At 35.2% G+C, this 25,328-nt stretch overlaps 1 protein-coding gene across 6 annotated transcripts in view; it reads left to right on the forward strand.

Annotated features, from left to right (window-relative positions):
* Positions 1-25,328, forward strand: part of LOC150109944 (mitogen-activated protein kinase 14-like) — a 354,973-nt gene that overhangs the window by 84,575 nt on the left and 245,070 nt on the right. For all 6 annotated transcript variants that reach the window (XM_090397321.1, XM_090397320.1, XM_090397323.1 and 3 more), the window contains 2 exons: positions 2,709-2,820; positions 21,905-21,934. In XM_090397321.1, the coding sequence (XP_090253447.1) occupies positions 2,709-2,820; positions 21,905-21,934 (142 nt within the window). The remainder of the gene's footprint in view (positions 1-2,708; positions 2,821-21,904; positions 21,935-25,328) is intronic.

Raw genomic sequence — 25,328 nt, forward strand, 5'->3', positions numbered from 1 at the left:
CAGGAAGCCAAAATAATTGCTGTGCCCAAACCAGGGAAAGATCCAAATGATGTCAATCTATGGCCTATCTCCTTGCTTTGCTCCAACTTTAAGCTCTGAAAGAATTCTCCTTAAAAGAATTTAACCACTCATTGAAAAAGCATTCCTGACTGAACAAGCTGGCTTCAGGTCGGGAAGAAGTTGCTGTGACCAGCTCTTGGCCCTGACAACACAGATTGAAGCAGGCTTCCAGAAGAAACTTAAAAATCCAGAGCCACTTTCATTGACCTAACATCAGCTTACGACAGTCTGTATCAGGGGCACCCTCCTAAAGTTAGGAAATATTATAAGGTGCAAAAAAATTTCCAGTTTTTTGAATCTATTCTTTCCAATAGAAAGATCTCCATATTGGTAGGAAAAAACAGTAGGCCCAGATTTCTTCACAACGTTCTCCCACAGGGCTCTGTGTTAGCCCCTTTACTCTTTAACGTCTACGTGTATGACTTACCACATACTAGCTCAAGCAAGTGTATGTATGTCGATGACCTAGCAATTCTACATCAATCTACCTCCTTTGCCAACCTCGAATCAACCTTGAACACAGACCTGAACATCCTGCAAGAGTACTTCAAGCAGTGGTACTTGAAGCCAAATCCAACAAAAACTGTATCCACAGTATTTCGTGGACACAATGGAGAGGCAAATCGACACCTCAACCTTTCTTTCTGTGAAAAATGGTAGAACACGAGTCTCACCCAATCCCGAAGAAGCCTAATCTATATAATCTATAAAATCAGAAGCCTAATCTATAAAAGGCACATCACTAACCTGCCCAACAAAATTAAAATGAGAAACAATATTTCCAGGCTTGCTGGAACAACCTGGGGTTGTGGTGTAGGTCCTAAGGTCATCTGCACTAGTCCTCGCACTCTCTGCCGCAGAATACTGTGCCCCTGTCATCGCTTTGTCACTGTCGTCGATTTAATGGGAGCAGATCCTTTCACAGACTATGATTTTATCCTTATTTTTCCAAATGGTCGTCACTGTATAATGAGACCATCTGAAGTCATGTGCAATCACATTGATGGGCTTACCAGCTTCATGTTGCTTTATAACCTGCAACTTCATTTCAAGATCAATTGCTCGCCTCTTTTTCTGTGATTCTTCACTAGTTTTTTTTATTGGATATGTAGGGGCCATGTTGCACAAAATTTTAACAATAAATACACAACGTATTTCTCAAACACAAAATTGACAGAGGAACTGTTGAAAATGCGTGCCAATTATCGACTGAGGGAGGTTTCTACTTCGCATGATGCATTGTTGCTAAATAGGAACCTTTACTTTATGCTCGTTTGTGTCTTGTTCGAAAGTATAATTGAAAATGTCATTTACTCCCTTATGGGATCATGCAGCCATATCTTCAAGTAGATGTAAGTCGAGGAATGACTTTGGTGTGTGTGTGCGCGGTTATCACTGTTAATATAGTTTAAGGTGTGAGAGAAAGATATTTATTTATTTGCCATTGATGCTGAATTGGAAAGAGTTATTTTGGGATGCTCTATGATGTTGTCAGAAGATTTTTTTTAATTGGTTGATACTTTGGACACATAAATAAGGATGTTGGTTTAATGTTGCTAAGTGTAAAGTCATGGCTAAAGAAAATGAATAATGGAAAGGCATTGTACTAGAGGAACTTTTACTAGTCAATGATAGAAGCAAGGGGTGGGGGGGAGCTGAAGTTCAAGAATCACATTGCAAAAGTTGTAAAGATTACGTACAAAATTGCTGCAAGATATGGAGGTGATAGTTTCGCTGCATAAAGCACTAATCAGACTATATCTGGATTTTTGTGCAGAGGTAAGTGACTTTCACTCTCAGAACTATATAGAATGTTAAGTATGAGAACAGATTTAACTTTTACTCTTCAGAGTTTGGCAGATAGGATAAGATGGTATAATATGATTGAGATTGAGACATATGATTGGTTAGAGATTCCCTAGATATAGGGGAGATATTCTCCTATCACTTATTATCCTATTTCTCAGAATGATGATAAGTGATGGGAATATAAGAGGTCATCCCCAGAAACTGTATAAGGGTCATGGAGTAAGTGAAAAAGGAAATTTTCACATGCCAGCAGTGAAAATGTATTATCAGAGTGAGTGGTGAATACTTTAGTGCTGAATGTTTTTAAGTTTAGGTATGATATTGTGGTCTGTGAGAGTGTGGCCTATTATAAGTTTTATGACTCCATAAATGTCCAAAAATAGTACCAATACTAAATACTTCATCAGTGTTTTGAATTTTCATTTAATGAATTTGAAAACATATTATTTTTCAGTCTGTACAGTTCTTAATTTTATATGGAAACATTTAGACTTTTGTGAGTGTAGTATCATTCTTTTCCTCAGTGACTTGCCCACTTCTCCTAAGAGACTATATTTGAGGATGATCCTAATTGTTTTTGTTTCTCCATTTTAAAATCTTCTAGACTGTAAGAATTTGTAATATCATACAGGATTAGTTATGATTGTGCTCTCTGTACTGATTACATCATTTAAATATCATGTTTATTCTAAGTTTTTCTATTGATCTGATTGTAATTATTTATATTCATAAAGTTTCATAGGGCTATTGAATTATTACAAATATGACTTTATTTCTTTAGAGACCTTGAATATTTATTTCAGTCTTAATATTAACATTTTCATTATTTTATATTTTAGATACCTAGTAACTCATCTAATGGGTGCTGACCTAAACAACATAATCAAAACACAAAAGCTAAGTGATGATCATGTACAGTTTCTTGTTTATCAGATTCTTAGAGGACTCAAGGTAATGATAATCATAATTTGGGTGTGTTTTGGTGTATGATTTTAATGAACATTATTTTAAAATGTATATTTTCAGTATTCTGTAATGTTTTCAAGGTATTTGTTGTAATGTTTTTAAATATACGTACTATATATGTCGGCATATAAGATGAGGCCTAAATTTTAGGCTATTTTTAGGTTTAAGCTTATGTCGGTTGCATAAGATGACCCCCAATTTAAAATGAGGGTAATTGAAATGGCAAAGCAAACTAATAACTGTGCTGCTGCAAGAAAGCTTGACATAACAGAGAAGATGGTAAGAGAATGGTGGAAGAAAGAAGATATTTTTAAAATATTGCCAAAGAAAAAATGTGCGATGAGAATGGGGATCACCTGATGGCTGCAACTGGAAAATCACGTTGCAGAATGGTTATCTTGTTACAAGAAATATGATTAGAGCATATGCACTAAAATGGTCAAGATTGAATCCGGATGAAAGTATAGAATTTCAAGCTACTTCAGGATGGTGTAATCATTTTATGAACAGGCAAAATCTGGTAATACAACAAAAAACCAAAATTACTCAAAAACTACCAGCAGATCTCGACCACAAACTTACCAGTTTCCATAAATTTATTATTCAGTTGAGACAAGGACATTATTTTATATTTTAGATACCTAGTAACTCATCTAATGGGTGCTAACATAATCAAAAGATTGTTTAAATAAATTTCTATTGTCAAATATTGGAAATATGGATGAATCTCCTATGAACTGTGATATGATAAGCAATAAAACAGTGGAGTCTAAAGGTAGTAAGAGTGTGCTAGTTCGAAGTATACATGTCATGAAAAAACAAGGTTTACGGTTGTGATGTTTGGCTGATGGAATGAAGTTAAAACCAATGATCATCTTCAAATGTAAAACATAAGATCTGCTGGTAGTTTTTGAGCATAAACCTATGATAAAATTTCCTTCGGGTGTTTTTGTACATTTCCACGAAAAAGGATGGATGGACGAAAATGGTGTGAAATTATGGATAAATAATATGTGGGACATGCAACCAGGCAGTATGCATGTCCCACTTAAACAGAATGGGAGAGGGAAGATTAGAAAAATGAGCGTTCTCTCCCAGGTTTGCAGGAAAATGACCCAGAGGAAGACCAAGATATAGGTGGATTGATATGGTAAAACATGCCTTAGACGATAGAAATATAAGATCTGATAATGTTGGAGTCTTGACAAGTAACAGACTAATTTGGAGGAAAATTGTAGATAGGAAGTTAGTAATGATGTAAATTTTTCATGTAGTACTATCATATCCTGTACACCCTTTGAGAGTACGTGACAGGAATTTGATGATGATGAACTTGGGATATGGTATTCTTAATGAAACAGACTTGATACGGTGTTCTTTTTATGTGACTTTCACCCACTGAAGGTTCTAAACCTATAGTACATTAGTACCACTTCAGTTTGCCAATAAACAGGATGGTGGACTTGTGCTAAGTGCTGAAATTCATCTCACATCTAAACACCATCAGAATGATCCATGCTTATGGCAGTATTGGAACCTGTAGCCTGTTAGTTGGAGAGCAGATACATTAACCATTCAGCCAAACAGAAAGTGCCATCACTCCCACTATTACATCTCTGTGTAATGGCTCAGAGGCATGAAGATGCTTCGAAATTTCAAAGCATACATAAGAATAGACAAATAATATCTATGCCTGTAATTTTTTATAATTTAGTGAAGATAAAGGAAATGGTTGGCAGTGTTTAAATTACAACTTTAGTGCATATTATAAAACAAAGATTTAGTTGTTGTTATTATTATTATTATTATTATTATTATTACTACTACTACTACTACAAGAGACCTCCAGAGAATCAGGGACTCATGAAGGGAGGTCACATATCACCATGCACATCTCATCATACCTTCTCTTGAATTCATTCAGCTGTCTGCACTCAGCCTCTAAAGGCAAAGCATTCTGCTCATGTATCACTCTGTGAGAGAAAACAGTCATACCCTGATTTACGCGAATCCGGAGTTACGCGGTTTCTTATATGTACGTATTCCCATCCCGCTTCACGCCTCACCACTAGTCGTATCTTTCAGGTGCTGGCCACATTTGCCAGTATTGCACATGCTGTGAACAAGCACTGATGTGTTTCGCGCGGTCTCCATTCATACACGATTTCTATAGTCTACAAACCTTGCGATTGTTTAATGTTATGTTTTTGATAAAAATTTTATCACATAAAAAACAATATCATCCAAAAGAAGCAAGTCCGATTCTTCTAAGGCTAGCAAGAAAAGAAAAACTTTGACTTTGGAAACAAAACTCAACATTATTAAGGAATTTGAAGGCAGAATGAAAATTTGTGAGCTAGCAAAGAAGTTCGATCTACAGGAATCCATAGTAAGAACAATCATAAAAGAAAGGTTTACAGATTTTGGAGGACATAGATTCTAATGAGGAACGAATTGTAGCCACAAGGCAAGGAATAAAAAAATCATTAGCTTGCTATGAAGAAATTTTGCGTGACAAGAAAAAGACATTATGCCGTCAGACAAATCTATTAGATTTTATGAAACCATTGACATCGAAATAACTTTCTTTTTTTTTTATGTATGAAAAACTACAATTATGATTATATTTCTTAAAAAATATAGTGTTTTTGTAAACCTTTGGTCCCCATTGTATGTTTGTATATATAAATTACATGCAAAATTATACCCCGAGTTACGCGAATTCAGCTTACGCGCTTTTTGTTGGCCCCACCTACTGCGTAACTTAGGGGTTTTACCGTATATAGAGAAGATCTGAGGTCTTTTTTGGAAGAAAAAGCGCAAGCAAACCTGTGCTTTGGAAGCACTGAAGTTGACTAGGTTGCTTCTTCCATCCCAGTCAAAGATACTGTGAAAATCAGTGTTCAGGATATTATCACAGATGATTATGAAGCTTTAGATGTTTGAGCAATGTACGGATTGTCATATGAGTAGAGTGAGTGCTTTCATCAACAAAACTATGGATTTGCAGTCGATGAGAGCAGGTCATTTATATAAATCAGGATGATGGTGAGTGAAATGATAGAGCTTTGAGGGATACCATCATTAACAGAAAAACCTGAGTTACGTGCTTTTTGTTGGTCCCACCTACCACGTAACTTTGGGGTTTTACTGTATATAAAAATTCAACAACAGACGGTGGTATTACAAGAACAGAGATCATCTGTTCTTGTAATACCACCGACGATGGTCTGCTATTTCCAGACCGAAATATTTGGTTAAATAAATATCTTTCTTGTGATTACGTGATTATATCATTCAGGAAATTGATATAGTAACCTCTTTTGTTTACCTAGGACAAAAGATCACAGTAGAGGGTGATTGTAAAGGAGAAATTGTACGTAGTATTCAGCTTGGTTGGATAGCCTCTGAAAAGCACTGTGAAGCATTCAAAGGAAAGATCCAAATCTTCCTTAAAAGAAAAATATTCGACAGTTGTATATTTCCAGTCATGACATATAGAAATGAAACATGGACTTTGATTTAAAAAAAAATGACCAACAAGTTGAGGATTACCCAGAGGAAAATGGAAAGACCATTACTTGGTATTACCATTCTAGATAAAAATCGCATTACTTGGATCAGAGTTCAGACTAGGATGAGAGACATGACAGCCATTAATAGATCCAAATGGCAATGGACAAGTCATATTGTAAGAAGTAACACTCAAAAATGGCCAAAGTTGATATCTGAGTGGTATCCTAGAGATGGAAAGAAAGTTACAGGAAGACCAAAGAGATTATGGAAGGATAAGATTACAGAGATGGCAAGAACTCAGAGGCATAAAAAGGCTCAAGATAGGAATGAATGGAAGACTTTGGGGAGCAACCTTCATCCAGCATTGGGCAGAAAATGACATGATGGCAATGATGAATTTTTGAACATATGAAAACGAATTATATGATAAATCATTCTTGTCACTTATTTTATTTAGTAATTTCTCCAGTATCTCCACTCCATATTACTCTAACCTATTCCAACTCAATACACTCTAATTACAGGGTGTTCCAAATTTCCTGCAAGATTTAAATTTAGCGCCATTTGTGCGGTAAAGTGATGCCAACGAGGAAAAAAAGACAGCGTGACAGCTGACAGTTCAGGGTTATTAAAAATGGAGTGCTACACGAAAGAACAACGCAATTTTCGTTGTTGAGCAATATTTTAAAAATTATTAAGATTTGGCAGCTACAGTTTGCAATTTTCGTACAAAATATGGTCGGAATAGTGATTTAACTTCGTCAACTGTGAAAAGATTAATTAAAAAATTCGAGGAAACTGGATCAATTATTGATCTTATACACTCTGGCCATCCTTCAACAAGTCGTTCAACAGAACACATCGAAGCAGTTCGTGAGAGTGTTGCTGAGAGTCCAGGAACATCGATTCGGCACCGTGGTCTTGAATTGGGCATTTCGAGAAGCTCTCTAGAGCATATTCTCACGAAAGATTTGCATCTTTATGCTTACTTACAAAGTTCAATTGACTCAAGAACTGAAGCCTACTGACCACACACAGCGAAGAGAGTTCGTTGAATGGATTATGGAACAACAACAAGTGGATGCTTATTTTTCGAACAAAATCATCTTCAGCGATGAGGCTCATTTTCATCTTGATGGCTTTGTTAATCGACAAAATTGTCGCATTTGGGGTTCAGAAAATCCACAAGTGATTGTTGAGAAACAAATGCATCCACAACGTGTCACTGTTTGGTGCAGATTTTGGGCTGGAGGCATCATCGGTCCATTCTTCTTCGAAAATGCGGCTGGGCTCGCTATCGTGACATGATAATCCATTTTTTTGTGCCTAAATTGCAAGATATGGATGTGGACGACATGTGGTTTCAACAAGACGGTGCCACATGCCACACAGCACGAGAAACAATTCAATTACTGTAGGAGTCATTTCCTGGTCGTGTAATTTCCCCTTTTGGTGATCAGAATTGGCCGCCCAGATCACGTGACTTAACGCCGTTGGACTTTTTTCTTTGGGGTTTTTTGAAGTCTAAGGTTTATGCCAACTAGCCCACGACCACCCATGCCTTGAAGGCGGAAATTGAGCACTGTATAAACGAAATTCAGCCACATTTATGCAAAACAGTCGTGGAAAATTTCGAAAAAAGAGTGCGTATGTGCCAGCAAAACTGTGGAGGCCATTTACCCGATATGCTATTCCATGCATAACCCTATACTGTATACTTTATGAATCAATAAGAAATTACAATTTTTAATTAAAAACCTGTGTTTTCTATCAAAATTACTTCTTGCATGAATTTTGGGACACCCTTTAGTTACTTTTAGCCTGTGCTGTTTGGTTGAACTGACTCAGGTCAGCAGTTTGCAGAGACATTTGTTTACAGTATGCTATCTAGACAGAACAGTCACTTTAACTTATGCAAAAAGGTGATTTTTGTAGCTACAGGAATTTAAATGAATTAATTTAGTGCTTGCAGTTTTACAGGTTATAGTTAGATTTAAAAAAATGCGGGGGGGGCAATATTAATATGAGAAAAATTACATTAATAGTTTTGGTGCATTAAACCCTTAAAATTTCAAGTTTTTTATTTTTTATTTTTTTTTACTTTATAGTAAAAAAAATGTTAAGATGAAGTTGAACAAATTTCAACTTAACATCTAGAAGAAGAACAAACCAATGTCAGAAGAACTGAAGATAAGAGCCATCAACATATGGAGTATTAAAGTAAAGGAAATCAATCTTGCAGAGCTAGAAAGTATCACATTGACATAATTGGCATTAGTAAGACAAAAAAAAATACAAAAAGATGCAAGATTGCACAAAATAATAAGTATAGGATGTTATATTTGAGCAATAACAATCAAGGAAAGAAAGGTATATCAGTAGCATTCAACATCAAGATCAACTTCTAGATTGGAGGATAGTTAGAAGTAGAGTTATGTTGGGCAGGCTTCAAAATGAGAAAATGGACAATGAAATAGTGTCTATGGTCTCATAGAAGGTCCCCCCCCCCCCATGGAATAAGTGGAGGAACTTTTGGAGCCATTAGAGCAGGCAACTGGCATAAATAAAAATGAAAAAGTGATCCTTGTTGGAGATCTAAACAGCAAAGTAAGAAATGAATCCCACATAGCATATAGAAACATTTTTGGGAAATCGTAGTGAAAAGGACAAGGCTAAAAATAATGGTAAGTACCTTCTCAGGATATTACTAAGACCATGTTCTAACCTACCTAAAGTATGCACAAAGCTTCATTGTTATTGTTGACACCGATGTCTTTATGTTGGTTCAGTATACAAGAGCATGCAGACATTTTGAAATTGGAAGTGATCATAATTTTAATTATAAGTAGTTGGATAAAAATGAATATCATATTGAAAAGAAGAATATTTAAAAAAAGTTTTTTTATAAAATAATTATAGTTGAGCAGTTTTTACAGTTAAACTGTAGATGCAACTATAAAACAAACATTAAATGAAAAAGAAAAATGAAGCAATTTGAAAACAGTAACCAAACCTTGAGATCTCAGTGGCAAACTGAAGAAAGTATTGATTAATTTCATCTAGAGAGGCATGTTGTGAAGTTGTCTTTAAGAATAGAAAAATAAGAACACCATGGTAGGCATAAGAAGTTAAAGAAGCAGTTCAGTAAAGAAGAGGAAGAAAGCATATCAAAAGCTCTCTGTAAATAAGTCACAGATGATCTAAAAGAATACAGAGAAAAATGTAACAGTAACTAAACAAGTCATAGGAAGACTTCAACAAGTATATAGAAGATAAATATCAGGAAAGTAGCAAAATATTCTGGAGGCTATTGAAAATGTTTAGAAATGAAGAGAAGAGTACTGTAAAAGGAATCAAAGATGAGTAAGGATTAAACTAAATTTATTATAGTCTAACCAAGTGAAAAATAAACTTTCAACACATGAAGAGCATTTGAATGTCAAATCAGATATAAGACAAGAGTGCATACCATCTCCACTCTTATTCATCATCTATATAGATTACATTACAAAAGAAAGTCGCATTAAACGTTATATAAGAATTAGAGATATAGAGATATTAATTTTAGCTGTTTGCTTTATGCAGATGATGTACTCCTAAACTCATTCATTGCAAGCCTCTAGGCTTGCATAACAGCTGTAACATATTTGGCTTGAAAATGAGTAATAAAAAAGACCAAAACTATGAAAATAAGCAGGAATATAGAAAACTTCATCTGCATTCTTAATGGAGAGCCTATGGAACAAGTAAAATATTTCAGCTATGTAGGCATAGCTTTTAGTGAAGATGGTAAATTAAATATGGATATATACAACAGAATAAAGAAACCTATATGGTGAGGAGCCAGTTGAATAAATTTATATAGAATAAGTAAGCATTTAGCCAAAATCCAACTTGCAGTAGAAAAGACATTGTTCAAATTGGTTTTATGTTATGGATCTCAGAGCTGGGATAGAAATAAAGCACTTAATTAGATATATGAGATAATCCCCATAGATATGAGGATTCTGAGAAAAATTATTAGAGGCATGAAGCAATATAGCATCAATGGCAGAATCATTAAAAATGAAGATATTAGAAAAGAGTTTGAGGTTGTTAGCATTCAAGAATGTGTGAAAATGGCTAACTAATTTAAGATGGTATGGTCACTTAAACAGAATGAGAGAGAGGGAAGATTAGTAAACCAGGTATTTGATGCCAAGATGGCAGAAAATACCCAGAGGAATGCAGAGATCTAGGTGGATTCACTTCTTCAGAAGTGTTTTAGAAGACTGAAATATAAGTGACAATATTGGAGTGCTGACAAATAATAGAGTAATTTGGAGGAAGATTGTTGATCAGAGATTAGTAATAACATAACCTCAATCATGCAGTACTGTCATGGTAGCTTGAGGGTACATATCAAGAGATTGATGATGGTGACTTCTAACATTTTACTATTATCAAAATGTTTTATGTGTATATGAGCCTGCAAAATTAGAAGGAATATTGATTTGAGAGGTATTTTAATAAATTCTAATATTCCTTTAAGATGTGCAATTGAAATAAAATTGATTGTTTTTTGAGAAGCAGAAGTTCTTTAACTGATACTTGCTTTATTGATGTCTCATTGAAACTATTTTTAAGAATGTTGATTTAATGTGCTGTAATTCTTGATTTAGTGATGTATTCATGGAACACAAGGTTTGGGCAGTAAATTACTTTTTTTGCATGGTGGAGTGATGCATGGATGTTAGACTATGTCTATTTTCTTTGGAAATATAGTGAATTGAAAACTTCCATTCAGTTGATGAGAATCACTGGATCTGAAATACTTGCATATAATGATATACTATTTATGAATTATTCCAGAAAATGTCCTTTCTGATTGGTAGTCTTGAATAGGATCATTGGAGGAAGACAATCAAGAGACAGACCAAAAAGAACTTGTCTAGTCTTGGAGGGAAATGTTACAATTATCAAGCTTCAGAGAGATACAGAAAGGGTCAGAGATAGAGCCAGATGGCAAAGATTTGTTCATAGGGACTCAACCCATCATCTAACAGATGAGAAAGAAGAATGCTCTTATGTTATAGAGTGTAAAAAAAAAAACAAAGACAAATAAATTTCTTAAACTTAGTAACAAATTTTCATGCTAAAATTAACATTATATTGTCAATGTGGAGCAAACAAAGAATTCAAAGAATCAGAATACTAGTAAATATAATAATCAATTCATTATATTAAAAGCAGAAATCTATTTTTTGGAATCCAATACTTTCAAGTGGATATTGAACATATTTGGGCACCTATTTACTAATGAGACAGCGTTTGCTGAAGGACACAATTTTGCCATGGTTCCAAAACTCATTCCTTATCTAGATTTTATGCATAATATTGAATGCAACCTTTCTAGAGTCTAGTGATGATGTTCACGCTATGACTTCAGTTTCTTCATCATTATTTAAAGCCAAGTTACTTAGGAAGTGAATCTCACCAGGTATACAGAAATTTTCTGAGAAAATCTGGAGAAAAGGCCAAAGTTAATAATAATGGTAAGGATATGGAGTAGTTTTTACTAACAACCAGTGCTTTTTTCCTGGAAAAAAAGGTGCCAGTACTCACCTGAAGATGTTATTACAGCAACTTCCACACTTTTAACATATCCTTCGATATACCCTCGTCATCTCGCTTTGTGCGCTGCACTCTCCTTATGATCGTAAATCTTTTTTCTTAATGACATTAACTGTTGTTTGCGAGAATCTCCAAAATGACTGATTTTACCATTTGACCACTCTGAAATTTTCGTTCCCATGTGTTTATCGATGACAAGACTTCCGACATCACAACACGCTTTGCAGCCCAACATTTTATTCTTGGCATGCAGCCACTCGTTTCTCTCGCAGAAGTCATTTTTCTGCAAAAATGTCCAACATTCAGGCCAATCATTATCAGAAGCTGCTTTCTTTTGACCATGTGGATCTTCGTCTTGGTTTCGTGATCCTCTTCACAGTGTATTTTCGGTGCTAGTTTTCTGTTTTACAGGATCACAAGTGGATTCGACAATTTCTGCTTCTTCAGCCTTACTTTTTTTCTCATTGGCTAAAGTAACTACTTATTTTACTCATTTTGAACAATGATTGCACTGATTTAACTTAGATTAATTCAAAACTCACTTGAACACCTGCCTGTTGCAGAGTGAATATGGAATTGATAAACCGATATTGGAAGCAATCAGAAGTGAAACAACTTCATGTTTCCGGTTACGTACTAACATATGAAACAAGAAAGCAGGGTACCAACTTATGAGTAATCAAAACTGAAAATTCAATTTGTGAACACAGTACCACCTACTGGACTATTTATAATACATTTTACTGTCAATAAATCACAAATTTTTAAAAACTTAAGAAAAAAGGTGCCGGTACTGCGTACCATTGCATACCGCCAGAAAAAAAGCACTGACTAACACCATGTTCCAACATAAAGATGTGCATAATTTCACATGTAGAGAAGACACAAGAAATAAGAAAAAGCCTCATTAACTATGTTATTGTTGATAGTGATATCTTCATGCTTGTTCAAGATATAAGAGTGTACAGAGAATTTGAAATCATAAATGACCATCACTTGTCAAAAATGATTATAGATGACATGAAACTGAAGATAAGGATATCCTAGATGTCTGGAGTAATTACTTTCGAAAAACTGTTAAATGAAACAAACAGTGTCAGAACCATAGTACAAAATTTTAAAAAGAATGCAAAAAAAAAAAAAAAACTTGAAATGTGGAAAGGCAGCTGGAGTACATGATATTTGACCTTAAATATGGAGGAGGTATAAAAGTTTTGCAGTGGCTACCCTGCATATAAGATTTGACAATATTGGAGTGCTGACAAATAATAGGGTAATTTGGAGGAAAATTGTTGATCGAAGATTAGTAATAACATAACCTCAATCATGTAGTACTCTCATAGTAGCTTGTAGCCACTTGAGGGTACATATCAAGAGATTTTGATGATGATGGTGGCTTCTAGCATTTTACTATTATCAAAATGTTTTTATGTGTATATGAGTTATAACTCAGAGGTGCCTGGTCAGAAGGTTGAATTCCAGATGATTGAAGTTGAACTCTAAGTTCCCACCTATAAGGGAATAAAGCTGAATGCGAGAATTACAGAGGAATCTCTCTAGTAAGTGTTCAGGTAAGATATATGCAAGCATACTTGAAAAGAAGTTGAGAACAAGCTGGATTCAGACCAAATAGAGATGTCATGATCAGATTTTTACCTTATGACAAATAGTTGAGTAATCATGGGAATATGATGAGGATCTGTACTTTAGTTTTGTAGATCTGGGAAAATGCAAATGACAAGGTGTCCAGAGAAAAACTTCTGAAAACACTACAATTATATGGAGTAAATATCCACTCTTATTCATTATTTATATGGATCACATTATGAAAGAAAGTGGTTAAACCAGATATTAGAATTGGAGATATCGAACTTATACAGATGGTGTTGTGCTCCTAAAAACATCCAGTGCAAGTCTACAGGATTCTGTAACTAAATTGAATAAGAGTTGTAAGAAATTTGGCCTAAAAATCAGCAATAGAAAGACCAAAACTATGAAAATCAGCAAGTAACATAGAAAACTTCATCTGCATTCTCAGTGGTAAGTCTGTAGAAAGTAAAATATGTCAGCTATTTAGGCATAGTTTTTACTGATGAAGGCAAATTAAATAAATTAAAGATTTAATTTATTTAAATAAAGAAACATCCTTTATTCAAGAGTAAGCAAACAAATATGAATGAAGTAACCTCACGACTGGGCTACTTGTATATAGAGGCTAATGACTTCACATCAATTGTCTTGGTATCCCATAATGCAATGCACACATCCCTACAGACATGTATAATGTTATGCATTATGGGAAGGCAAATTAAATTTGTAAATAGACAGTATAATAAACAAAGCTGGTATGGTGGGGATCCAGTAGAATAAATTTATATGTAATAAGAGAGAAATTAGCCGAAGCACTGAACGAGGAGTATACAAGATGGTGTTCAAACCAATTTTAAGTTATGAATCTGAGAGTTTAGTTAGAAATAAAGTGCTTAGACCACAGAGAGTTCTTAGAAAAATTAGGAGAGTGAACAAATAGCATCAATGGCAGAATCATATTAAAAATGAAGACATTAAATAGAAGAAACTTAATTGTTAGCATTGCTAACCTAAGGTGATATGGTCACTAAAATAGAATTTTAGAGGAAACATTAGCAAAACAGGTATTTGATGCCAAGATGACAGGGAAAAGATCCAGAGAAAGACCTTAGAAGAACAGAATGTTAAATATGACAATATTAAAATTTATAGGCTAATTTGGAGTTAAATTATAATAAATTTAGTTTAATCCTTTATCCAAGTGTGAGCAAACAAAGTTTCTTCAGGACTGGGGTAAGGTGGTACAACACCAGGGCACTCCTTGCAAAGGTGGAGCAAGATACCAGCACCCCTATCTCAGTATCTCCCATAATGCAAAACACATCTCCTTGCAGATATGTCTAATGTTATGTATTAAGGGAAGGGCCACAACCCAGACTAGTTTCGACCTTTATTGAGGTCTCTTCAGTGAGAGCCAGGCCCAAGTGGAGATACCAGGCAAAAGCATTAGCAGGTAGATACTGAGATAGGAGTGCTGGTAGCTTGCTCCACCTTTGCAAGGAGTGCCCTGGTGTTGTACCACCTTCCCCTAGTCCTGAAGATACTTTCAGGCACAAACTTGGTTTGCACACATTTGGATAAAGGATTAAACTAAATTTATTATACTCTAACCAAGTGAAAAATAACACTTTCAACATCTTTCTCTAAATCCAGAATAATTTATTAAAAAAGGGTGGCACACCATTTGGCAACTCCTATAGGTAGAGATGACCTGCTAATGCTTCTGCCTGGTATCTCAACTTGGGCCTGGCTCCCACTGAAGAGACCTCAATAAAGGTTGAAACTAGTCTGGGTTGTGGCCCTTCCCCTAATGCATAACATTAGACATATCCTCAAGGAGATGTGTTTTGCATTATGGGAGATACTGAGACAGGAGTGCTGGTAGCTTGCTCCACCTTTGCAAGGAGTGCCCCCTGGTGTTGTACCACCTTACCCCAGTCCTGAAGATACTTTCAGGCGCAAACTTTTTGCTCACACTTGGATAAAGGATTAAACTAAATTTATTATACTCTAACCAAGTGAAAAATAAACTTTCAACATCTTGGAGTTAAATTGTTTAAGAAAATTATTAATAATGTAAACTTATTCATATTTTGCTGTCATAGTAATCTGAACACACACACTCCTTCAAGATACACATCAGAAAATTGATGATGATGAAGTTATTTCTTTCTAATTTATCTACAGCTAATTCCTTGCTCTCCTTTCACAAAAACAATCATGTATTTTTATAGTAGATAAAGTGATTAGTCGTAATGAATAGGATAATTATTTGAACTAGCAAGCAGTCAAGCTTCTGTTGTACACATACTTGAAATTTTAGATCATTATCAAAAATGCTACACAGTTTCTAGAGCATGTTTCTGATATTTTGCTTAAGATTGACATTTCTGTTCACTAATATTTCTTTGGCTGACACTCCTTGCCATCTAGAAATGTGAAAAATTTCATCTGGGCATTGTGAAGATATTTGAATTTGGATCAGAATACTTTAGTTGGGAAACTAATATCTATGAATAGGGTGAGAGTACTGTCATTAATCCCCTTGTCTATTTGCCCCAAAATCATTGGAATAAGTGAAACATGATTGAATGAAGATGATATCCTAACAGGAATAGAAATGGAAGGGTGCAGTGCTTTTTGCAAGGATAGAAAGGACAAGAAGAGAGGAAGAGTCCTGATGATGATAGCAGGAAAATTATTTCCACTTAAGGTAGACAGGAAAGAAAGAAATGGTGGCAATGGTTATGAGGCAGTGTGGTGTGAGACTGAGGTTGGCAGGAAGATATGTTTAGTTGGATGTTGCTATAGGCCAGTGTGGAGGGTGGAAATAAAAAAATGTATAAACAACTTAGGTTAGTGAACAAAGGAAGGATAATTATTATGGGCGATTTTAATTATAGCAGTATAGATCGGAGTGAAAAGATAACAATTGGGAATAAGGAATAGGAATTTCTTGAGCCTTGAGAGACAGCATGTGAGGATCGAGAGTTTTTAGATCTGAAGTTTCATCAGAGGATGTAATTATGAGTGGGTTTTGCAATTTCCTTCATTTGGTGAGGGTGATCGTGAAGTGAACACCTGGATGTTGGCTATCCATATTAGACTTCTATGAGGAAAGGATATGTGTGGAAATACAAGGCTCACGATTATGATAAACTTAGGAGATAGCTTGAAGCTATAGCATGGAATTAGGAGTTGAGCGGTAAGGAAATAAATGCTGCTTGGAAACTGTCAAAGAAATACTTAACAGCATCAATGTGTGAATGCATTCTGAAGGTGAAAAGGCTGAATAAGGTAGGTGTAAAATGGATGAATGAGGAGCTTAAGCATAAATTCTAGAAGAAGGCACTTTGGAGACAGTACAAGATGAATAATAGTAATAATAAGTTACATGAAGAGTATAAAGAATGAACCTGGAGAGTGACTCAGTAAGGACACCAAAAGTGCAGTATCAGCAGAAATTAGCAAATCAAGTGAAGAAAAACTCTACGATGGTTTTTAGATATGATGATGTTAATGGGCGAGAATGGTAACTCCTGCAGATGACATTGAGGTATTCAGTGAACAATTTATAAGGGTGTTTCATTGGCATCGGGGTGAAATCATGGGGAACTTAAGTGTAGAGAACATATTAATGGATAGCTTAATTGTGAGTGAGCAGGAGGTATTTGAGGAAATAAAGAACCGTGATGTCAATAAGGCTAGAGGATTTGAGGACATATCACCACACATCTTAAGGAAATGTTCCAGTGAATTGGCAGTAGCATTGATGCACCTGTTTAATAAGAGTCTTACAACAGCACAGGGGTTCCAAGGGGGTGTAAAGAAGGTAAAATTGTTCCACTGCATAAAAGTAGTGATAATACTGTGGCTACAAATTATATACCAATCTGTATATCTGGAATTGTGGTGAAGGTACGAGAGAGAAAGATTGGTGAGAAGTAGGATACAAAAATGGATAAAAGCAGTATTCTCTGTAGTTATCAGCATGGGTTTGTTAAAGAGAGAGAGATCATGTTTTACTAACTTATGTACTATAACAAGGTGACAAATGTCTTGAACAAGGGAGATGCATATACAGTGGCCATACCACTCAGATTACCTCTGCTAACACATTCCTGGTGCTAACAATGTCAAATTCTTTCCTAATATCTTGGTTTTTAATATTATATTACCACTGATTCCATCTGTTCATGCCTCTAATTTTTCTCAGGACTCTCATATCTGTGGTTTCTAGTCTTTGGTCAGGTGTTTTATTTCTAACCCAGCTCTCAGATCCATAAGTTAAAGTTGGTTTGAACACACTGTCTTGTATACAGTTAATTTAGTGTTTTGACTAATTTCTATAATAAATTTAATAAATTTAGTTTAATCCTTTATCCAATTGCAAGCAAACAAAGTTTGTGCCTCAAAACAAAATATCTTCAGGACTGGGGTAAGGTAGTGCAACTCCGAGCAAAGGTGGACCGAGCTCTCATCACTCCTTGTCTCAGTATCTCCCATAATGCAAAGCACATCTCCTTGCGGGCATGTATGCTGCTATGCATTAAGGGAAGGGCCACCACCCAGACCGGTTTCAACCTTTATTGAGGTCTCGTCAGTGGGAGGCAGACCCAACCGTGGAGATACTAAGGCAGAAGCAATAGGAGAGGTCATATTTACCTATAGGAGTTACCAACAGGTTATACCACCTTATTATTGAATTACTCTGGATTTAGAGAAAGATGTTGGAAGTTTATGTTTCACTTGGTTAGACTATAATAAATTTAGTTTAATCCTGGAAGTTGGTCTCGTCAGTAGGAGGTTGGGTCTGCCTCCCACTGACGAGACCTCAATAAAGATTGAAACCGGTCTGGGTAGCGGCCCTTCCCTTAATGCATAGCAGTATACATGTCTGCAAGGAGATGTGCTTTGCATTATGGGAGATACTGAGACAAGGAATGATGAGAGCTCGGTCCACCTTTGCTCGGAGTTGCCTGGTGTTGCACTACCTAACCCCAGTCCTGAAGATATTTTTAGGCACAAACTTTGTTTGCTCACACTTGGATAAAGGATTGAACTAAATTTATTATAGTCTAACCAAGTGAAAAATAAACTTCCAACATCTTTCTCTAAATCCAGAATAATTCAATAATAAGGTGGTACATCTGTTGGCAACTCCTATAAGTAAATGTGACCTCTCCTATTGCTTCTGCCTTAGTATCTCCACAGTTGGGTCTGCCTCCCACTGACGAGTCCTCAATAAAGGTTGAAACCGGTTTGGGTAGTGGCCCTTCCCTTAATGCATAGCAGTATACATGTCTGCAAGGAGATGTGCTTTGCATTATGGGAGATACTGAGACAAGGAGTGATGAGAGCTCGGTCCACCTTTGCTCGGAGTTGCCTGGTGTTGCACTACCTTACCCCAGTCCTGAAGATATTTTCAGGTGCAAACTTTGTTTGCTTACACTTGGATAAAGGATTAAACTAAATTTATTATAGTCTAACCCAGTGAAAAATAAACTTCCAATTGACTAATTTCTCTTTTATTCCATATAAATTTATTCAGTTGACTTCCCTGGCTTTGTTGATTCTGTTGTTTATTTCCATATTTAATTTACCATCTTCACTGAAAATTGTGCCTAAGTAACTGAAATGTTTTACTTGTTCTGTACGTTCTCCATTCATGATGCAGTTGATATTTTCAATATATGCTTATTTTCTTTGTCTTTATCTTGTTTTTGCACCCTTGTTGTACACCTGATTTAATATCATACATCTTCCCATGCCAGCTTCAGTTCCAATTGCTGACTTAGTTCGAATAGAGACTGTGTATTGCTTGATATAATGTCCCATTTGAAGCATATTATCATAGCATTTTGAAGAATTTTCCTCTTGGCACCTTGTGATATGCCTTTTTCATTTATGAAACTTAAATACAGATCCTTATTATATTCCCAAGATTTCTCTGTTATTTGGCTTATAGTGAAAATCTAATCATGACAACCTCTGTTTCATTTGAATCCAGCTTGTGTTTCACCAGGCTTCCACAATTTGTCTTATCCCTTTCTCAAATATACTTGCATATATCCTACCAGAAACACTCAATAGGGAAATTCCTCTGTGATTCTCAAGTTTTATTTCCCTTTTTTTGTAGATGGTAGTATGAGAGCTCTACTTGAATTATTTGGAATTCATCCCTCTGACCAGCCCTCTGAATTAAGCAATGCAATGCAGCACTGTAAAACTCTTATACCTTGATATTTTAGCATTTCTGGTTGAATATCATCTACTCCAGCTACCTTTCCACATTTCAGGTTTGTGATAGACTTTTTTTTATTTCAAGCACAGATATATATTCCAGATGGTATGCCTGTTGATTGTTTTCTACCACCATGCTGCTGCTACTACTACTTGTTTCGTTTAGCAATCTTTTAAAGTAACGTCAAGAATATCTTTATCTTCAATTTTCACGTCCCCTTTGTCATCTCTAATTCCTTTTACAGTATCACTATTCTTTCCTTTATTTCTAAGTTTTTAAAATAACCCCCAGAATGTTTGTCACTTTCCTGATATTTATTTTCTATGTTCTTGACAAAGTCTTCCTATGATTCTTGTTTAACTAGTTTTACTGATTGCTTCACTTTCTTACATTTTTTTTTTCCTGTATTCTCTAAGAGCACAAGCTGACTTTCTTGGTAGGAACTTTTGACATTGCTTTCTTCTCTCCTTGACTGAAGTTCTGATTTTTCTATCCTTGTGCATAATCTCAATATGTCTCTTTTTATGTTTTATTTAGGGTTTGCTACTGAATCTTTGGTTCTTGTTTTCAAAATGTTTAATTTTTTTCTTGAATGATGTTTGTATATTTTAGTCTACAATGCACCTCTGGAAGCTACTCATCTTAGTACTTTCATAACCTGAATCTTAATTGTACTGTATTTTACAAATTTCATTCAGATGGCTGAATTATAGCTTTTTCGGAAGATGAGAAAAGAATGGTGATGATGGCGGTGCCGGATATTTATTATTATTACATGATATCTCCAAGGAGTCCAAAGACTCATTGTGAGAGGGCACCTACTCTTCAACTCTCCTGATTTTAAATTTTTCAGGAAATGACAACTTACAAATTATTAATGAAAAAACTTTAATCAATACCATCCTATATTTCGGCAATATCACATTGCTATCTTCTGGGAACATAAAACTATAATATGTGCATGCAGGCACTAACTTAACTCTATCCTTAACACCTTCTTAACCAATGGCTACAACCCCCCCCCCCCCCCCCCCCAAATCCAGATATATAAAACCAGTTAACCACAACCCTCCTCTTCCCCTTCACAACAGAGATTACACTAAATCTATCTCACCATTCCTTATATCTGGGACACATCTGAAAAGCTAATAAAAATCTAAAAAAATATGACTTGACTGTCTGTTACAAACCATATAAGAAATTGGCATCTTTTAACCACTTCACCAAAGACCAGCCACTTCCCTTACACCTACCTGGAGTATACTTGGTCCCTTGCAGTTGTAAACTGTCCTACTATGGCCAAACAAGCAGGACAGTTAACAGGATATCCGAACACAAAGAGTACATCTGGTTTCACCAATACAGCCACTCAGGACTTGCTGACAATGCTCTAGATACACACCACAGAATATGCTGGAAGAATGCCACTTTACTGCACCGCAGCAAATATAAGTATGAAAGATTATTCCTGGAATCAGCCTCCGCTCTGAAAAAAAACTTTCCAAACCTCAGCAAATTTGGGTGTATGAGACTGCCCCAAATTTGGGAAGCTTGCATCCTAAGGATATCAGCCCAACAGCCAAGACAACCCAATTTACCCTGCTTAGGGGCGACTCTAGGACCAACTTCGGTTGCCTTCATCAGCCTCATTTGCTCATTGTTAGTGCTTGCATGCACATATCATAGTTTTATGTTCCCAGAAGATGGCAATGTAACATTGCTGAAATATAGGAAGGTATTGATTAAAGTTTTTTAATTAATATTTTAGTATATATATGTTGTTATTTCCTGAAAATTTTAAAGTCGTGTAACCAACATATAAGTTTATCTACAACTCTCCGTCTCCACCAACTACAGCGAACTGCATCATCTACTCCAACGCCATCTACTGCCCACCACCACTAGTATTTTTACAGACAATCATAAACATTCATGCCCACAGTGGGATTCGAACCTGCGGCCTTTTGGCTGGAGAGTAGATATGCTAACCACTCAGCCAACCAGGCCGGCTAATAACAAATAACATTATTTATTACTGTAAGGTAACTTGTTAGTATTTGAGAAGCTCTGAGAAATTCTGAAATGAAATGTTTTATTTCTTTGCAGTATATCCATTCAGCTGGAATTATCCACAGGGTATGTAACATTATTTTTATTGACATTTAATAAACTAAGGTATAATAAGTTTTTGTTATAAATTGTTGTCAGAGTGTCGAAGGTTACTATTTATTTGTGAAAACCATATGGGCTCACTGCATGATACTATAGGATTTTCAGTCGTTTAAAAATAAAAATTTTTTATTAAGGAAATAAATTGTTTTTGTAGATTAATATTTTGTTTACATTTCATTAATATATACAACTTAACTTTCATACAAAGCTCACCTTTCCTAATGATTTATTATTAATGAATAACACATGCCTGCAAACTTAAAATTTTAAAAAAATTGTTTACAGTAGTAAAAAGTGAATTTCCAAAATTCTTCTCTGCTTGATTTTGAAACGGCCTTCATTGTTTTTTCTTACAAAGATCCTTTTTACTTATACAGATCTTTTCCTTTTAGTGTTACACAGTGATCAGCATTCATTGCAAACAAATTATGGAGACGACAACTGTGTTAGAAATAATTACTTTAATTTCCTGATATTTTGACCTTCATATTAAGGTCATCATTTGGAGTATATACATACATATACAGAGACAAGCTATATTGCATTTTAAATAGTATGACAAAGAGACAGTAATTTGATCAACCATTATTCTATTGACCTGACCTCTAGTGGGAAAAAAACTACATCAAAGAAGTATTCTATTTATAATATCAGAGGACAAATTCATATAGATAGTTTTATTACAGCAAAAGTGGTGTCCTAATTTAACATGTTATATTGGAATTAAGCTCCTGGATTACTTACAGTTCTGTTTTAATTAACTCTTAGACAAAAGGGTTATATGGATAGAATATGTGCCTTTCATATTCTTGGGATTTTTAGACCATCATTATTGATAACAATTAGAGTGGTTGATAAGAATTTCATAAGCCTTAAATTTATGTTCATACGACATTTTGGTGGATGTAAACAAGTGCCTTTCCAATCAGTTCTATGTAGATTAATCAGGACATGATCATAAAGGGCAGATTTAGCATAGGTATTAAATTTAATGTGCAAGTTATGTTCCTTTTTTTTTTTTTTTTTTTTTTTTTTTTTTTTTTTTTTTTTTTTTTTCCAGATAGGAATTGCATCCTGTTTCACCTATGAATATAATGAAGCTGACCCAGAGTGGGCCAGTGGAGGAAGTCAATCCTTGGATGAGTTCAGTAAGTTCTTAAGGTTGTATTTCTGTAGTATTCTGTTTATTTTATCTGATATCCCTGTAATGTATGGAATGCTTCATTTTATTGTAATCTAGTTTATTTTTTAGTGGGTCTTATGAAGAATTTTGATGATAGCATTTTGGCTGCTGCTGTTTTTCAGGAAAGTATTGCTGATAACTTTTAATTCATCTTTAATTGCTTGTACACTAGAGCAAATCTTCAAAATCGTATTTTTTAGTGTGTTAATGACACCTAGTTTTTGTGTTGGGTGGTAGTGGTTTTAAAGTTTGTTTTAATGTATATTGGCCAGTATGTGTAGGCTTCTGATAAACTGTGAAGGAAAGACTGCCAGAAGGAAGACATGTGACAAGTGTTATCTAGAAAAGGAAGTGTCTTCTGACTTTCAATCTCAATTGTGAATTGTATGCATTTAAAGGGTTAAACTTTTCTGTGGCATCCATGACTATTAACAGTATGACAAAGAGGCAATGATTTGATCAACCATTATTCTACTGACCTGACCTCTAGTCAGGGGGGAAAAAAACTACATCAAAGACATATTATATTTATAACATCATCAGAGACTATTATCCATGGTATAAATATACCATATTTATATATGGTATATTTACACCATATAATAATCGATAATAAGTAATCTTTTCGATGAAAGAAGAACATGGAAAAGAGGAGCAAATGAAGAAGAAAGATTAAGATATAAAACATTTGATAAAATAATCAAACAGTTATGCAGGAGATTGAAAGAAAACTGGATAAATAGGCAGTGCACTGAGATGGAAGAATTACAAAAATAAATTTAGTTTAATCCTTTATCCAAGTGTAAGCAAACAAAGTTTATGCCTGAAAATATCTTCAGGACTGAGGTTAGGTGGTACATCCCTTGGCAACTCGTAGCAAAGGTGGACCAAGCTCTCATCACTCCTTGTCTCAGTATCTCCCATAATGCAAAGCACATCTCCTTGCGGACATGTATACTGCTGTGCATTAAGGTAAGGGTCACTACCTAGACCGGTTTCGACCTTTATTGAGGTCTCGTCAGTGGGAGGCAGACCCAGAGTGGCGATACTAATGCACCAGCAATGGAGAGGTCATTTTTACCTATACAAGTTGCCAACTGCAAACTTTGTTTGCTTACACTTGGATAAAGGATTAAACTAAATTTATTATAGTCTAACCAAGTGCAAAATAAACTTCCAACATCTTTCTCTAAATCCAGAGTAATTTAATAATAAGGTGGTACACAGTCTTAGATATGCTGGTGATACCATTCTAATAGCACAAAACAGAAACAAATTAATCAAATTATGGCAGCTACTAATCGAAGAAGGTAAAGAGAAATGTAAAAACAAATTAAAGACATTACACTGAAAAAAAAGTGATTTATTGTCAGTTTTAACATCTTTGCCCTTTTCACTTTTTAGTGAAAAGGGCAAAGATGTTAAAACCCCAATTAGTGACCCAATTCTTCTTTTACAGGCGAATTCCACTGATATCACAGTGCTCATTGCACATGTACTATGTTCTAGCTATTTTGTGTGGCAAAACACTTTCTACCTACAAAAAGAAGACACAGCCATGGGCTCACCATTATCTCTCACCCCCCATTGCAAACTTTTATGTGGAAACTTTTGAGCAGCATGCTCTAAATTCCTCTACCTTAAAACCCAAAGATAAATACATCATCAATGTATTTTTCTATCTGGTCCCATGGCCAACAGACATTAGACACTTTCCAAAGCCACCTAAACAAACAACACAATCGCATACAATTGAGATTGAAAGTCAGAACATGTTTCCTTTTCTAGATATGCTTGTCACATGTCTTCCTTCTGGTAGTCTTTCTTTCATTTTTTTATCAGAAGCCTACACATGCAGGCCAATATACACATGCATAAACTCTTTCCACCACCCAACACAAAAAAACTAGGTGCCATTAGCACACTAAAAAACAGGGTTTGAAGATTTGTTCCAGTGAACAAACACTTAAAGATGAATTAAAAGTTATCAGCAATACCTTCCTGAAAAATGGTTACAGGCTAAAATACTATCAACAGAATTCTTCACAAGATCCCACTTAAAAACAAAAATAAACTAGATTACAATAAAATAAACTGAATACTACAGAAATGCAACCTTAATGTTACCTTTTAAACCTCCTGCAAAATTGATGAACTTATTCAACTCATCCATGG

This window comes from Typopeltis vanoorti, chromosome 1 (assembly GCF_054136105.1).
Source record: "Typopeltis vanoorti isolate ZY-2024b chromosome 1, IOZ_Tvanoo_1.0, whole genome shotgun sequence".
Taxonomy (NCBI): Eukaryota; Metazoa; Arthropoda; class Arachnida; order Uropygi; family Thelyphonidae; genus Typopeltis; species Typopeltis vanoorti.